We start from the raw sequence: 18,336 nt of genomic DNA, 5'->3' as shown, positions 1-18,336 counted from the left end.
TATTTGAATAGTATCGTATTTCAGATGTAGAAACGGGAATACTAGCTTTCTTTTATCTTCTTGTAGAGATTTTTTCCGCCTGTGTAGATAAAACAAACGTATACAGCAGTGGATAATATTACTCATGCCCTGGGATCGTTCACTTCTACTTAATTGTAATATGCACCTGGTGCTAATTCTGGATGGGTAACTGAGGTGTCTCCAAAGGTGTTCACGACTTATGTGAGACATATCGAGGGCGTTTAAAGAAATTTTCTTTGACCACACGTGTCTGTCCTTCAACGTAAGCCTAGCTGCGCAGGATTTGGCAAACATCTGCAGTATGCACAAATGGTTCAAATGGCTCTGAGCACTATGGGTCTTAACATTTATGGTCATCAGTCCCCTAGAACTTATAACTACTTAAACCTAACTAACCTAAGGACATCACACAACACCCAGCCATCACGAGGCAGAGAAAATCCCTGATCCCGCCGGGAATCGAACCCTGGGAACCCGGTCGTGGGAAGCGAGAACGCTACCGCACGACCACGAGATGCGGGCCCTGCAGCATGCAGATGAATTGTCTTACCATCCACACCTGGCACACATTTGGCACATTCATGAGTTTTTAGGTATCCTGCATTCACACGACCACTATTAAAAGGCAGTAACACGAATTTTAAAGCTATACCCACCTCAGAGGTGCCTAAGGGAATAGAAGTTGTCTTTGCATTGGGAACTGTGGGTTAAATATTAACCCCTGTGATGGATGGGACCTCGCAATGTCGAAAGTCTGTCCCCAGTTAGGATTCTGGAGTCAGTAAATGCATGGTATTCAGGACAAACCAACAACAGCCTTACATGCATTACGTGTATGTCTGCTGTAGCTGTTTCCGATACACCTGTCCTTTATTCCTGCTGCTTAAGAATTCAACGTTGGACACACGCGTGTTACAGCTGTTCAAACTTGGACAAATTCTGAACTAGCGACCTCCGCCTTTCCGCCTTAGTTCCACCTGTAACACGGGGTCGGCCAGAGCGACTTTTCGCCTTATTGCTTAAAACTGAACAAGAACAGTCACAACTTTAAGAAACTTCTTTTTTAGGAAGTTAGCTGTTTCGGTCTGTTTTAGATCATCTCAGCCCTACCACCATGATGTTATACGATTGCGATGAACGGAGCAGGCGTTACGATTCCACGGACATTTACTATCGGACCGAAACCGGTAACCCCAAATAAAAAGAAAAAAAGGAAGTTTCTTGCGGTTGTGACTGGTCATCTTCATTTTTAAGCAATAAAAAAATCGCTGTTCTCCAAGAGAAATATTCTCAAAAATTACTTCTTTATTTATATTGACTTAACGCGTTAAGTCTGTGACCACTGCAGCACCTTTTGACGACATTTACTTCCTCCCGAGGGGTCAGCATTAGAGCGGCAAGCAGTTATAACATTTAGGGCAGTCCCATGCAATGGCTCACGAGGAGTGTTCAGTTCAAGATAGTCGTCATTCTAATTGATGAAGGCAAGTTTTCGGTTAGTGACGCTGGCAGGAGGTGCCGCCTACTACCTCAAAGAGACGGTGGAAGAATTAAGTTAAGAGGTACTACCAGCGGAATTCCTGGCTCAGACAGGAAGACACTGAGCAAACGGCAGGAGGACACTGAGCCGACTGCTTCCCTTCCTAAAAGTGAGCCAGTTGCGGTGAGAGGCCAACTAAAAGTGACATAGTTCGCCGAAGACTGAGGGAAACAGGGCTGCACGTACGAAGATCAGCTGTACTGGCTGGCATTCGCAGAGCTCCATCTGAATGTGGCGTGGGAAATCATAATTTTCACAGTCGGGACGGCGTTTTCCACGAGCAACGATGGCCCAGTACGTACTGCAGCCTACATCCCTCTGAATCTGCTTACAAGGGAACCTCCCCATCGCACCCCCCTCAGGTTTAGTTATAAGTTGGCACAGTGGATAGGCCTTCAAAAACTGAACACAGATCAATCGAGAAAACAGGAAAAAGTCGTGTGGAACTATGAAAAAAATTAATAAAATATACAAACTGAGTAGTCCATGCGAACATAGGCAACATCAAGGAGAATGTGAGCTCAGGAGCGTCGTGGTCCCGCGGTTACCGTGAGCAGCTACGGAATGAGAGGTCCTTGGTTCAAGTCCTCCCTCGACTGTAAATTTTACTTTCGTAAAGTTATGATATGTCGGTTCGTTCATTTACGCCTCTGTTCAATTTAATAAGTTTAGTGTCTGTGTTTTGCGACCGCACCGCAAAACCGTGCGATTAGCAGACGAAAGGACGTGGGAACCGAAAACATTTAATCGTATGGTCAGGTCAACCGATTCCTCCACAGGAAAACACGTCTGATATATTCTATACGACACTGGTGACGGCATGTGCGTCACATGACAGGAATATGTTGTCGGCCAACCTAACTCGTACACTTAGCGAATGGGTAAAAAGATTCTTCGACCTTGCCCGATTTAGGTTTTCTTGTGGATGTGATAATCACTCCAAAAAAAGTGATGAAAACATAAGAGTTTGTCACATAAACTGAAAATAAAAAATTGAACTTTTCACTCGAGGGAAGACTTGAACCTATGACCTCCCGTTCCGTAGCTGCTCTCCCTAACCACGTGACCACGGCGCTCCTTGACTCCCATTGTCCTTGATATTGCTTATCTTCGGATGGACTACTCAGTTTGTATATTTTACTAATTGTTTTCATAGTTTTACACAACTTCTTCCTGTTTTCTCGATTGATCTGTGTTCAGTTTTTCAAGGCCTATCCACTGTGCCAACTTATAACTAAATCTGAGGGGGGTGCGATGGGGAGGTTCCCTTGTTAGTGTATTCATCTCTACGATTTTTACCCTCCACACTGCTCTCCAATACTAAATTGCTGATCCCTTAATGCCTCAGAACATGTCCTACCAACCGATCCCTTCTTCTAGTCAAGTTGTGCCACAAACTCCTCTTCTCCCCAATCCTATTCAGTACCTCTTCATTAGTTATGTAATCTACCCATCTAATCTTCAGCATTCTTCTGTAGCACCACATTTCGACAGCTTCTATTCTCTTCTTGTCCAAACTAGTTATCGTCCATGTTTCACTTCCATACATGGCTACACTCCAATCAGAAACGACTTCCTGACACTTAAATCTATACTCGAAGTTAACAAATTTCTCTTCTTCAGAAACGCTTTCCTTGCCATTGTCAGTCTACATTTTATATTTTCTCTACTTCGACCGTCATCAGTTATTTTGCTCCCCAAATAGCAAAACTCCTTTACTACTTTAAGTGTCTCATTTCCTAATCTAACTCCCTCAGCATCACCCGACTTAATTCGACTACATTCCATTATCCTCGTTTTGTTTTTGTTGATATTCATCTTATATCCTCCTTTCAAGACACTGTCCATTCCGTTCAACTGCTCTTCCAAGTCCTTTGCTGTCTGACAGAATTACAATGTCATCGGAGAACCTCAAAGTTTTTATTTCTCCTCCATGGATTTTAATACCTACTCTGAATTTTTCTACTGTTTCCTTTACTGCTTGCTCAATATACAGATTTAATATTTATTCATTATTATTTCCCTCCCCCCCCCCTCTCTCTCTCTCTCTCTCTCTCTCTCTCTCTCTCTCTCTCTCTCTCTCTCTCTCTCTCTCTCTCTCTCTCTCTGTGTGTGTGTGTGTGTGTGTGTGTGTGTGTGTGTGTGTGTGTGTGTGTGTGTGTGTGTGTGTCAATTTGCATGAGGCATAGGGAGGGCAGAGAGAGAGAGAGAGAGAGAGAGAGAGAGAGAGAGAGAGTGAGAGGGGCTTGGTAGGAAGGGAGGGACGCAGGGGCATGGAATAAGGAGGGAGGTGGGTAGAAGGGAAGAAAAGTGGACGATATAGAAAAGTTTGTCATAGTTCTTTTATCGTCGGGAAAAGATAAGAGGGATAACGCATGAATTTCTCAGTTGCAAGGATGGGTAATGGAACAGGAGATTTAAAAGGAAACTGTTTCAAAGGTTTTGAGAGAAATGAGTTGGAGGGAGTCATTACAAGAAAAGATATTATTTCAACATCTGCTTAGTCTGTTCATTATTTTTGGGAGATGGATTAAAAGGCAAATGAGACCAGAGTGAAAGAAGGGGAGAGAGAGAGAGAGAGAGAGAGAGAGAGAGAGAGAGAGAGAGAGAGAGAGAGAGAGAGAGAGAGAGTGTTTGGAAGGGAAATTAAAAGAAAGAGAGATTGGAGGGAAAATTAAGAGGAAGAGAGATTGGAGCTAAAATTAAAAGTGAATAAATGTTAGAAGAAATGTTTACGTATTTTTGGGAGGAAGCGAGATATGACTTTAAAGTAACGATAAATAGGCTTAAAAATACCTTCCTTTTCACGTGTGTAGGCGACAGCAAATAAGGATGATGTAGTATTCAAAACGTAAAATTAAAAGAAATTTGTTTCAGTTAAAACGGTAATATAAAGGAAAACGAACTCATATTTACTTATCTCGTACTGAGCGAAGTGACACCCTGGTTAGCACACTAGACTCGCAATCGGGAGGACGACTGTTCAGAGCCGTGCCCGGCCAGTCTGATTTAGGTTTCCTTGATGTTCCTAAATCGTTTCTGGCAAATGCCGGGATGGTTCCTTTGAAAGGGCAGGGCCGACTTCGTTCCCCACCCTTCCCTAATCCGATGGTATCGATTACATCGCTGTTTGGCCCCCTCCTCCAGATTAACCAACCAACCAATCTTATCTCGTGTCCGACATTTTTCAGTGGCCAAGTGATCTTCCACTGGCTCTCGCTGACAGAAAACTGAGCAGAAGAACAATAAAGAAAATAAATTGCTTTCAGTGCTCTAATATTTTTTCCACAACTGTCCATTATTTCTGACTACAATCATGCGTCACGGTATGGAATTTATGAGGCAGTCTTGCTTCCCTCAGTCTATGGCAACCTTCGTCACATTTAGTTGGTCTCTCACCACAGGTGCTTTCTCCTTGAATGAAAATTTGTGAACTAGTTGTTAACAAACTTTTTTTGATTTTAACAGGTAACTGATATCTGTACTGTAAAGTTTCTAGATGCCAGTACATAGCGTCTTTAGCAGACATGTTCCCGGGTCTGATATCTCGAAAAGATATACCTATAAATAAAGGGAAAATGTTGGTCTGACTGACCTTCTGTGGCAGATGGAACAAAGGCGCAAAGACGGACGTCTCTATATCGAATATGGAACAAACTACTGTAACACGTCTGTGCCCTGCGTTTAATTCTCAAGGGAAAGAACAAGAATCTGGTGTAACGGAAACAACTACAGAAGACATACTGGTACACGTAATGTATGTCACACTGTTGTTGGTTTGCCTTGAATACCATGCATTTACTGGGTTCAGAGATGGTCTATGGATAGACTTCTGACATTCCGAGGTTCCATCAGTCACACGATCGGTATTTAATCCACAGTTCTCAATACACAGGTAACTATCATTTCCATAGTCACCTTTGAGATGAATTCGTATGGCTTTGACAGTACATGTTACTGCCGTTTAATAGTCGTCGTGTGAATATACGATACCTAAAAAGTCTGTTCTAAGAGCATCAGTCCGGAACCGCGCTGCTGCTACGCTCGCAGGCTCGAATGCTGCCTCGAGCATGGATGTGTGTGGTGTCCTTACGTTAGATTTAAGTAGTTCTAAGTCTAGGGGACTGATGACCTCAGATGTTATGTCCCATAGTGCTTAGATCAATTTGAACCTAAAAACTCATGACTATGCCAGATATGTGACACGCGTTCATGGTAATTCAATTCATCTGCATACTGTAGATGTTTGCTGGACCCCGTGCAGCTGTAGCTAGGGTTACGTTATAGGACAGGCAGTGATGTCGAAGAAATTTCTTTAAACGCCTTCGACATCATCAGCACGAATCAAGATCGGATCAATATGCTATGCCTTACAAAAGTTCCATACACCTTTCACAACATCCATCCACAATCAGCACCATGCGCATATTGCAGTGAAGCAGAGGTCAACGATTCGAGTTGACCCCAGGGCATAAGTAAAGATTTCCAGTGGTGTTTTCGTTTGTTTATCCATGTTTCTTTGTTACGTTTGTTAATGGCAGTTAGCTTTCCCCTATTGTTCGGACTCTTCCCACGACTTCTTCCACTGCACCGCATCCCGTACTGCTGTTGCCACGACAGTCCGTCACAAGGCTGCAGCTCACTCGGCCAACGTCTCCCTCGTCTTCCCTTTGTCGTTGTTTCTCTTAGAGGCAGTTAATCTGTTGTTAATTTGTTTGTAAATAATCGCAGAGCCATCCACACAATACGCAACATCCCAGATTTTGCGTTCAAGACATAAATGACGAAAACCTGAATAATGTGAGCCGCGGAGAGCCAAAGTGATCTAAATTTTTTTAAATAGTTTTTTTTTTATATACCGCTCAGTTTACTCACAAAGCACATCGATCTCTTATGGGAAGTGGTATATCGATAACTCGCACCGGAGCCACTGGAGAGCTCCAAACGCATTCTTCCTCTCACGCCAGAGTGAGGCACGTTCGCGGAAATAGTGGCGTAAGTCAAGCGGTAAGGTCAGGTTGTCTTGTTGTTCTGCGCTGTTTTGCGTATTTAAGCTCTAAAATCACAAACGCCTTATAACAGTACTAGTAATTATTAGCATTATTTTCTCTCTTTAAATTTGTAATATGCAGAAGTTACTAAAGCAGAACTTGTCTTTATAAGGGCCATGTTGAAGTCTAGGTTAGAGCCTACACGAATCAAGCTGTGATGTCCCACATTAAATACATAAACCATAAAACTCATCCCTTTCAACAATTCTGTGCGACCTGTCACGGAGGCAAAAAAGAAAGGCTGGATGACACTTCCCTGTACATTCCTCCGGTGCACCACGCTTTCTTCAACCTACTGACAACTGCAAGATCGGCTCAGGAATCTGAATCTGGACATTTTGACTTTTTGGCAGAGGAAGATGACGTGGGCGGTGAAATCAAGTAGACAGACATTCTCTATTATAAAGACTCTTGAAATATCAGCATGACAGGAATTACCTTTTAAGAAATCTCGACCTTTAGAAACAATTTATTTATAATCTGTAGATGAACGCACTGCTGAATTATTTGACAGATTCAGTAAGTAGCAGTCTAGTAATGAATAATAATAACGCAATTATTTTAATCTGATTTGTGAGAGAAAAGTTCATAATAGGACAATGACAGCAAACACAATTTAATGTATCACACTATGTTTGTTTTATAAATAAATTGCAATTAGATAGATTAAGAGACAGCGTATTCCTTCTCAGGTATTCAACTTCACCAACTCTTTTATAAGAAGAGTGGTGCAACTCTTGATTTATACCACTTTATCTTTCACTATGAGTAAATTTCTGAGAGGAAAAAAGCGACTCCAACTTTTGACTAAAATGTCTGTAGTAAACATAATTATAATACTCCATGTGTACCTTTAATCAAATGAATCACGAATTGTCGAAAAGCATGACTTTACATTAAACGAAACGCAAAACTTTTCATTTCTCAAAAGTGGGAAAAATTTAGTTATACCATTTTGGCTCTCAGCGGCTCAGCTATTGTAAATCCTGTGAACGAACTGGAGACTTTTTCGCCAAAGAATACTTTGTGGAGCTGCGTTTCGCAGAGTCGGCGTTGTACTGTATCACACACGACCATGATTAAAGTGAAAATAGTGGTTCGACACATATGATGGATGAGATCTGTTGTAATATAGTCGAGCATTGTATTGCAACGTTTTACTTAGCTAGACCAGCCACTGGAATCTACAGCAAATAACGAGTTTTACTGTTTTCATTCTTTACCACGATATCTGGTCTGTGTTCAACGAACTATACCGAGCTTAAAACCAATTAACTGCACTTAGATCACTACTCGAGGTGCGAACGGCTGAGTTCAAACTTCTCTAAACGCTTTTAATTGTGGGCATACTTTTTTATAGCAGTTCGTAAAAGACTTAATAGATAACAATTAATAGTTTCTGACAGTTGGGTGATCCAGTAACGTTGTATTAACAAATTGATAACATAGTCCATTCATGAGAGCTTTATTGGCTGTATACAGAAGCACAAGTACTCGTTACATCCCTACTCGTTCGCTCTTGGTCGAAGTACACTGTAGTTAATTTATTCGTGTTCCGTGTATCTGTTCTAATTTATAACTTTTCTTACGCTGAATTGGTAATGGTTTCATTTTCCGTTCTATTTTCTCCAAATGTTGCTTTTATGGTTGGATATTCTCTCTTTCCTGCGAATTCGCACAAATGATAAAAAAAAACGGCAACATGTAACTTTGAACTCTGCACTTTCAGGTTACTATTCCATTCTTCTATCCATTACGCCCCGAGGAACAGATTAAGAATAGTCTCTTTGAACACATGACTCCATATGCTCGTAGGTGATTTTGTGGCTTTAATGATCGTTCCAAAACGTGAGAATTTATAATTTCAAGTTGCGAAAAACGAATATAAGCGGCTTAAGAAAATAAAGAACTTGTTTGCAAAATTGGTCTTCCATTATGGTAGATAGTGAGCCCTCATACATTCTTAGACGTTTTATAGCCCCTGTGCCGCATATTTATTAGCATCCAGGTGCTGTCACTGCCATTCGAACATTCAATCAGGTTCATAATATGGGTAGCAACGTACGTAATCCTTAGCACTTGTGGCGTAGGTGAATTCAGAGTGAGCGTCGGATACTTCGCATTTACTGAGTCAATGACTCGCTTCGGCTCTCTGACGTCACGGCCTGGCCCAGTTTTTGTGCTGTTATTCTCAAGTGGTCGGATTTTTCTACGGTTTTGTCTCCAGTAGCCCTGTTTTCTATTTTTTTTGTTGTTGTTGTTGAGTGTACAGAAAAGAATTAAAGTCGACCGCACGTGGTGGAACTATATTGGATTTCTTATGATATATTTATGGATACAAACATTACTGAAATTCCCAGGACAAGCCTCCACAAGGAGAGCCATGTATCATATGAGAAGATGAATAATTATGATGTCCCCCCCCTCCCTACCCGCCTACCCTATGGTCCTTTTGCCCCAGATAAAGTATTACTATCTCAAGCACCAATTTCACAGGATTGATTTTCTTCCATCTATTCACTTTCTATTACCTCTACTTCTTTCATGTTAACTTTGGTGCAGGAGTCTGGCGTTAAAGGCGAAATCAGTAAAGAGCTGAGTTCGACGTCCCGACGTCGTGTTATTATAAATGGGATGGAGAAGGATGGGGAAAAGAGTCGGGCTTGCTGTCCACTGCTCCATCTTGGTGTGTATATTAAACAAACCAGGCATCTGCATGGGTTTCTTGTCTGAATGGAATCTTAGTGCCCTACAGCCTATTCTGTAAATGCGCCCAGCAGATATTTGAGATAGTCAAAGACGTTACAGAACTTCTATAAAAGCAGAAAAACAGGTGGAATTCTGCTGGTTAATTGGTCACATTGGAATCTAGGGGAATTAAGAAGCTGACAGAGCATCAAAAGCAGTATGCCAGAAAAACGCCATACTTCACCACAACGTCCCCCCTCAGCCAATTGTGTGATGGTTCACAAAGATAGTGATGGCTGAGTGGAAAAGACAGTGGCTGGGAGAGCCAGTGACCTTGTCACACTTCCTTCCAAAGTCAATGGAGGGACGCAGTGGTCTCTACTCACTTTCATATTGGACACTGCGCAATGGCATGTACTTATCTCTTGTGACATGAAGATCCGCCAAAATGCACTGTTTGTGATGTAACAGTCACAGAGTATAATGTTTTAACGTGGTGTGTTTCACACACTACAGTACAGTAACATAAATGTGACCACCGCCTATGTTCGACATCAACATGCAATAGCCAAACACAGCACTAGCAACGGAGATTATATAGAGCGTATCGGAGAATATAGACAATAGCGCAGTCATTTCCTGATGCGGAAATGGAGCCATTTATCTGACATCCAAAAGAGCATGATCATTGACTTTCGGGCCAAGTGTGGAAGCATTTTCGAAACGGCTAAGTCTGCAAACTGTCCGCTTGCTGCTGTGGTTAAAGTATGTCCTGGATGGCAAAATGAGCCTATCCAAAACCACGAGGCATCTGTGGTGCTTCGCGACCCATAGATAACAAAGGGCGAATGACGGCTGCAGAGATATTTATGGACGAACACACGCACAACTGTCGAGCAACTGACCGCCCATATGAACCAAGGCCCTACCAATAATTTCTCCTTAATGACCGTTCAGCGAACGTTTTTGTATATTGTCCTCTGCAGGATGTGCCTGGATCATGTATCCATGCTATCTGCTGTCCATCAGCGATGAAGGTTGGAATTTGCACGCCAGAGCCGAAAATGGACGTCCACTGAGTGGTGATAGGTAGCCCTTTCAGATGAATCACATCGTATGCTCCATCAGCTTGAAATACCCGAAAGGAAACACCTGCCAACACCCGTTCGAAGAGTCCAGGCTGGATGAGGGAACGTTGTGGTCTCGTGAATGTTTTCGTGACATTCCTTGGGTGATCTCGTTATTCTGGAAGGCACGATGGATCAACGCAAGTGTACATCTATCCTTGGGGACAATGTCCATCCCTACACCCAGTTTTTTTTCCCTCACCCTGATGGCATCTATCAGCAGGACAATGCAACATGTCACACAGCTCGCAGTGTACGTGCATGATTTGACGAACACCAGGATGAGTTTACCGTACTCCCATGACCACCACACTCCCTGGACTTAAATCTACCTGTGGGACCACCTTTATTTGGCTATTCGTGTCATGTATCCTCAGACGAAAAGCCTAGTGCAGTTAGTCACTGTCGGAATGACTCCGCATCCCTGTCAGTACTTTTGAGAATGTCATTGACTCTCTTACAAACGTCTGGCAGCGGTTCACGCTGTAAGAGTTGGTTATTCGGGCTTTTTTCATGTTATAACATTAATGTGACTGGATAATGTATATACTGAGAAGTGGGTCTTTCACGTACCGAGGGACTTACCTTGAGTTTTAGGACATAGAGACAAGGGCATTAAAGCTGTTGATATTTTCTGTAGTATCACAAATCCTACTCAATTTTCATGTGTTCCTGTTGATTATGTTATCAACCAGCCCTCTTTTACCAGTACTATTGATGAATGACAGCAGTATCAACAGATATACTAGTGAATGCATGCTATGTCTAGGTTGCAGATATGTGGACTTTAATTTTCATTTTATAAAGAGTGACTACTCGTATAGGCAACTCTGTAACTGAGAACCGTGGCAGGTGGCCTCATTGTCAAGCACCCAACAATTTTATGTTTGTCCCTCTCCCTCTCTCCCCCTTCCCCCCTCTCTCTCTCCCTTCCTTTCTCTCTCTCTCTCTCTCTCTCTCTCTCTCTCTCTCTCTCTGTCTCTCTGCCTCTCCATTTCGCCGTCCTGGTTACTAGTGGAGAATCCACACTTCGGTTTGTGATTGCCAGGAAGCTCCTCGAGAGCCTTCATCGGCTTGATGGTTGGTGGTTGGGCGATGGATATCGCTCGTCTTGGATGACTCTATTGAACTCCACTTCCGATGGAGTCTCCCTTCTTCCTCATCTACATCTATATGGATACTTTGCAAATCACATTCAAGTGCCTGGCAGAGGGTTCATCGAACCACCTTCACGATTCTCTATTATTCCAAACTCGTGTAGCGCGGGGAAGGAATGAACACCTATACCTTTCCGTAAGAGCTCTGATTTTCCCTATTTTAGCGTGGTGATCGTTCCTCCCTACATAGGTCTGTGTCAACAAAATGGTTTCGCATTCGGAGGAGAAAGTAGGTGTTTGGAATTTCGTGAGGAGATTCCATCGCAACGAAAAACGCCTTTCTTTTAATGATTTCCAGACCAAATCATGTATCATTTCTATGACACTCTCTCCCATATTTCGCGATAATACAAAACGTGGTGCCTTTCTTTGAACTTTTTCGATGTACTCCGTCAGACCTATCTGGTAAGGATCCCACACCGTGTAGCAGTATTCTAAAAGAGGACGGACAAGCGTAATGTAAGGAGTCTCCTTAGTAGATCTGTTACATTTTGTAAGTGTCCTGCCAATAAAACGCAGTCTTTGGTTACCCTTCCCCATAACATTTTCTGTGTGTTCCTTCCAATTTAAGTTGTTCGTAATTGTAATACCGAGGTATTTAGTTGAATCTACGGCTTTCAGATTAGACTGATTTATCGTGTAACCGAAGTTTAACGTGTTCCTTTTAGCACTCAGGTGGATGACCTCACTTTTCCGTATTTAGGGTAAACTGCCACTTTTCGCACCATTCAGATATCTTTCCTAAATAGTTTTACAGTTTGTTTTGATCTTATGATGACTTTATTAGTCGATAAACGGCAGCGTCATCTGCAAACAACCGAAGACGGCTGTTCAGATTGTCTCCCAAATCGTTTATATAGATAAGGAACAGCAAAGCGGCTATAACACTACCTTGGGAAACGCCAGAAATCACTTCTGTTTTACTCGATCACTTCCCTCAATTACTATCAACTGCGACCTCTCTGACAGGAAATCACAAATCCAGTCACATAACTGAGACGATTTTCCATAAGCACGCAATTTCACTACGAGCCGTTTGTGTGGTACAGTGTGAAAAGCATTCCGGAAATCCAGAAATACGGAATCGATCTGAAATCCCTTGTCAATAGCACTCAGCACTTCATGTGAATAAAAGAGCTAGTTGTGTTTCACAGGAACGGTTATAGCGTTGATACTGCGGGCAGTGTCGCACAGTGTTGAGACGCTCGGTGTGTTGCAGACACAGCACGGTGAACCTGAGGCGTCGTGCGCTGACGGCTGTGGTGCTGTTCTTCCTGCTGGGGCTGCCCTGGTTGCTGGGACCGCCAGCCAGGTTGCTTCTGCTCGCCTACCTCTTCTGCATCATCGCCACGCCGCAAGGGTAAACGCCTCCTCTCACATTATACATTAGCTATAATACTAGCAGCAATAAACAGTGTTGCCCGGGTCGGTACCTATAGCGCAGTTGATGCCACAAGGATCGGTTTTCGTATCAGACAAATACAGACGTACATTGCATTAAACGTACGATGTATGTAGTCCACTGTATGCCAAATAATTAACCAACGATGTGACAAAATATTATTAATAAAACAGGTCAGACCAAAAGTTACTTAATTTAACAAGAAATTGTGGTGTTGTTTGTATACAGCGTGTTACAAAAAGGTACGGCCAAATATTCAGGAAACATTCCTCACACACAAATAAAGAAAACATGTTATGTGGACATGTGTCCGGAAACGCTTAATTTCCATGTTAGAGCTCATTTTAGTTTCGTCAGTATGTACTGTACTTCCTCGATTCACCGCCAGTTGGCCCAATTGAAGGAAGGTAATGTTGACTTCGGTGCTTGTGTTGGCATGCGACTCATTGCTCTACAGCCGGCCGCGGTGGTCTCGCGGTTCTAGGAGCGCAGTCCGGAACCGTGCAACTGCTACGGTCGCAGGTTCGAATCCTGCCTCGGGCATGGATGTGTGTGATGTCCTTAGGTTAGTTAGGTTTAAGTAGTTATAAGTTCTAGGGGACTGATGACCACAGCACTTGAGTCCCATAGTGCTCAGAGCCATTTGAACCATTGCTCTACAGTACTAGCATCAAGGACATCAGTACGTAGCATCAACAGGTTAGTGTTCATCATGAACGTGGTTTTGCAGTCAGTGCGATGTTTACAAATGCGGAGTTGGCAGATGCCCATTTGATGTATGGATTAGCACGGGACAATAGCCGTGGCGCGGTACGTTTGTATCGAGACAGATTTTCAGAACGAAGGTGTCCCGACAGGAAGAAGTTCGAAGCAATTGATCGGCGTCTTAGGGAGCACGAAACATTCCAGCCTATGACTCGCGACTGGGGAAGACCTACAAAGAAGAGGACACCTGCAATGGACGAGGCAATTCTTCGTGCAGCTGACGATAACCCTAATGTCAGCCTCAGAGAAGTTGCTGCTGTACAAGGTAACGTTGACCCCGTCACTGTATGGAGAGAGCTACGGGAGAACCACTTGTTTCCGTACGATGTACAACGTGTGCAGGCACTATCAGCAGCTGATTGGGCTCCATGGGTACACTTCTGCGAATGGTTCATCCAACAATGCGTCAGTCCTCATTTCAGTGCAAATGTTCTCTTTACGGATGAGGCTTCATTTCAACGTGATCAAATTGTAAATTTTCACAATCAATATGTGTCGGCTGACGAGAATCCGCACGCAATTGTGCAATCACGTAATCAACATAGATTTTCTGTGAACGTTTGGGCAGGCATTGTTGGTGATGCCTTGATTGAGCCCCATGTTCTTTCACCTACGCTCAGTGGAGCACGTTATCATGATTTCGTACGGGATACTTTACCTGTGCTGCTAGAACAGGCGCCTTTACAAGTACGACACAACATGTGGTTCATGCACGCTGGAGCTCCTGCACATTTCAGTCGAAGTGTTCGTACGCTTCTCAACAACAGATTCGGTGACCGATGGATTGGTAGAAGCGGACCAATTCCATGGCCTCCACGCTCTCCTGACTTCAACCCTCTTGACTTTCATTTATGGGGGCATTTGAAAGCTCTTGTCTACGCAACCCCGGTACCAAATGTATTGAATCTTCGTGCTCGTATTGTGGACGGCTGTGATACAATACGCCATTCTCCGGGGCTGCATCAGCGCATCAGGGATTCCATGCGACGGAAGGTGGATGCATGTATTCTCGCTAACGGAGGACATTTTGAACATTTCCTCTAACAAAGTGTTTGGAGTCACGCCGGTACGTTCTGTTGCTGTGTGTTCCCATTCCATGATTAATGTGATTTGAAGAGAAGTAATAAAATGAGCTCTAACATAGAAAGTAAGCGTTTCCGGACACATGTCCACATAACATATTTTCTTTCTTTGTGTGTGAGGAATGTTTCGTGAAAGTTTGGCCGTACCCTTTTGAACCACCCTGTATATTTACACTTTCATTTTACACAACTCTCGCTTATACACTATGTTTATATTTCTGTTATTCCAACTATAAATGAACATATTTTAACCCGTAAACATGTGACATACAACTGGTCTGTAAAAAGCACGATTTCTTTAAGTTAATGCTACAGCATCGGAATGTTTGGCACTGTGCTTTGTTGATGGTCATGCTGTAAGTCAATTTTATTGGAAGTTGCAATCGCCTTAAACTGAAACGCAATCCAGATAATGTTAAAGGAATTCACGGCATAAATACCATCTGCTCCTTTTCTTTGCCAGTCACTATGTTGGCTTCCATGATGTCATTCTGCAGTTGTTTGATGCAGTATCTTATACCTTTACGAAGTTTCGGCGAATTCAAATGACTGGCGAACCGCCCTTCAATTTGAGTCAGTGTAACAGCAAGCCTGGACCATTCAATGAATTTAATAAATCAGTAGGAAAATTTACAGTTCCATTTTCATCAGACATGGTAACATTCGACATGCCTCTGGAATCAGACGTGGTACCGATATCTGCCTCTGGAATCATCTCTTGTACGGTCTTATTGATCTCGATGACAATTTCGTTTTTCAGCGCTAGAATAACTCGCCTGCATAACCATTCTTAACTAGTATAATTGTCGACGATATATTTTACTTATGAGGTGGTCAGGTATTACAACAATAATTTTCAGCCACATATATCTTCAAGGATTTCGGAACTTTCTGGAAAAATCCGGTTCAAAACCCGATTCCCAGAAAATTCCGAACCCGTCTCTGTTCCTCACTGACACACGGAACGACACTCAAAACGTTTTAAATGCTGTTCATAAAGACAATGTGCGAGAAAATTACTCAACCACTTCCACCCACAGCGACCAAACTCCCCTTCTAGCAGCAGAAGACCAATGAATATCCCAGAACCACGAGTGGTTAGCAGTAAGTGGCCGTGCAGAAAAGCTTGTCTTTACATACACACACTCGACTAATATGACCATTCACATTGCATACCGCTCTTTTATAAACTAAAACTATTATGAAATTAGAAATGTACTCCGTCTAGTGATCGTGTTGTCCACTTAAAATGATTTTGGGAATCCATGGAAAACGGAAATCAGGATTTGAACAGCACTTATCGTAAGTAAATGACTATGTCTTAACCATTGCTACGTTTCTTTGTTGAACCAGTCTGATACTTAACCAAAAGACGTACGGAAGACCGGTCGGAAAAACTGTTTCGGAGCAGTTCACAACGCTCAAAACGGGCGCACCAGTGCTGAGCTCTTACTACGCTGCAGTCAGTTGATCAGTTAACACGACGTTAAATCGAGCTTTGGTTTGAGTTTTCCTCTGCCATACTGAAGTGCTAAATTGACGGTATCCTCTTTATACAATCGTACTGTCGGCTGTGGCGCCACTTGTTCTGTCTGTCGCCTTACAACTACCACTCAACCAACCAGATACATCAGTCAACTTCTCAGTCCTCCGAAAGACAAGCGTACTCAGACGTTTAAAGTATTTCACATTCTCGTGGAGAATTCTACATCGGCGTAACTGAAAGATGACTTAAAGTGAGACTTGAGGAGAAATTCTCTTTTAGACGAATCTGTTTCCAGTGATACTGACCACACAGCAAAGTTCAACAACACTTAAGTCACAAGACAATGGGAAATTGTGCACTACAAACCCCTAAAACTACCGATGCATGAGAAAGGTTGAGAGCGAGGACCTGAGAGTGGAAATTGCTTGCTGGGCAAGTTTTGCACTCTAGCGGGACGCCATAATACTTACTTAGAATTATATCAATACCTTCAGCTGCTGACGGGCGTTGATATATATCAACGGGGACAGGTGAAAATGTGTGCCCCGACCGGGACTCGAACCCGGGATCTCTTGCTCACAGGGCAGAGGCTCTATCCATCTGAGCCACCGAAGGCACAGGGACTATCTCGTGCACGCCTCCCGCGAGACCCACATTCTCACCTTGTATGTCCACGCTCTACATTCGTGGTGTCCCACCCCAACATATTCATTACTCGTGAAAACATTCTTACCAAGTCACATAAGAGTTCAGGGAATATGTGTGCATCCGCACAGAAGGTCATGGCCGGTATTACCAGAACTATATACTTATATGATTATGGTGTCCGTTCTTTCGGACATGTCCATTGATAAAACAATGGTGACGGAACTGAAATTCAAGGACGTAAAGGACATTGCTGGAGTCAATCACACGAACAGGACGAATGCCAGCTAAACAAAAACTACCCAAACATGCAGTGGCGCGAAAGTAAAAACATAAACGGAGGCGTAGACTGACAGAAAACCAGTTTTGTGTAACTCCTGAGAGGTGTGCCCACGTGCGTTGCCGAAACCTCTAGAAGGAGAAATGTTAATGAACGACGACCGCCAGCCGCGGTGGTCGAGCGGTTCTAGGCGCTTCAGTCCGGAACCGCGCGACTGCTACGGTCGGAGGTTCGAATCCTGCCTCGGGAATGGATGTGTGTATGTCCTTAGGTTAGTTAGGTTTAAGTAGTTCTAAGTTCTAGGGGACTGATGACCTCAGATGTTAAGCCCCATAGTGCTCAGAGCCATTTGAACCATTTGAACGACGACCAGTGTGACCGAGAGTCAACAATTAGATGAATACTAGAAACAATAGCAGCGAAAACCAGAGTAACTTCATCAAATAAGGCGATATTTAGGTCCCGTGTTCGCTGCGCCCACTTCAACGTTGTAGTGGCCAAATGGCAGGCTATATAGACAAGTGAACTGGAATATGTGTTTCCAGAGATGTTAATACGGATGAACCAGGACTCCACCAACAAACTTGCAGAGGTTGTTCGAGGATAACTTTTGTGTGTTTTCGCGTAAGGGGTGTGGTTGGCTGCGGCGGTGCGGGAACAGCTTAGCATAGCGACATTGTGCCGCTCTTCCATTGCTTTCAGTGAACTCACGCACGAGGAGCAAATTGGCCAACTCTATCAGTAAACCTGTCCATAGTACCGCTGTTATCACTGTTAACGCACAACTAGCACCGACGAAAAACAAAACCGTAGGGTCTAGACAGAACCGGGAAGTATCTAACGGTTCTCTTTTGATATCCTCTATTGGTTTTATGCTTTTTGATGCCACGTAAGATAAGAGGTTAGCGTTAATTATTTTCCTTACATAGGTGAGACCGTTATAAGCAGGGTATCTTACAGGAGGCCGAAATAAGTGTTTTCAAATTAAATGAGAGCCAGGCTCCCTACAAGATTATCATAACTGATTTTCACCTAAATACAGTCAAGGCCAAAGTTCACACATCTACGACAAATGGTATCTCTGAAAGTATT

At 43.1% G+C, this 18,336-nt stretch overlaps 1 protein-coding gene across 1 annotated transcript in view; it reads left to right on the top strand.

Annotated features, from left to right (window-relative positions):
* LOC126336488 (latrophilin Cirl-like) overlaps nucleotides 1-18,336 on the top strand; it is a 254,196-nt gene that overhangs the window by 211,270 nt on the left and 24,590 nt on the right. Inside the window, exon 13 of the mRNA XM_050000231.1 lies at nucleotides 12,804-12,944. Within this exon, the coding sequence (XP_049856188.1) occupies nucleotides 12,804-12,944 (141 nt within the window). The remainder of the gene's footprint in view (nucleotides 1-12,803; nucleotides 12,945-18,336) is intronic.

This window comes from Schistocerca gregaria, chromosome 2, assembly GCF_023897955.1.
Source record: "Schistocerca gregaria isolate iqSchGreg1 chromosome 2, iqSchGreg1.2, whole genome shotgun sequence".
Lineage (NCBI taxonomy): Eukaryota > Metazoa > Arthropoda > Insecta > Orthoptera > Acrididae > Schistocerca > Schistocerca gregaria.
This window is presented reverse-complemented; position numbering and strand designations above follow the sequence as displayed.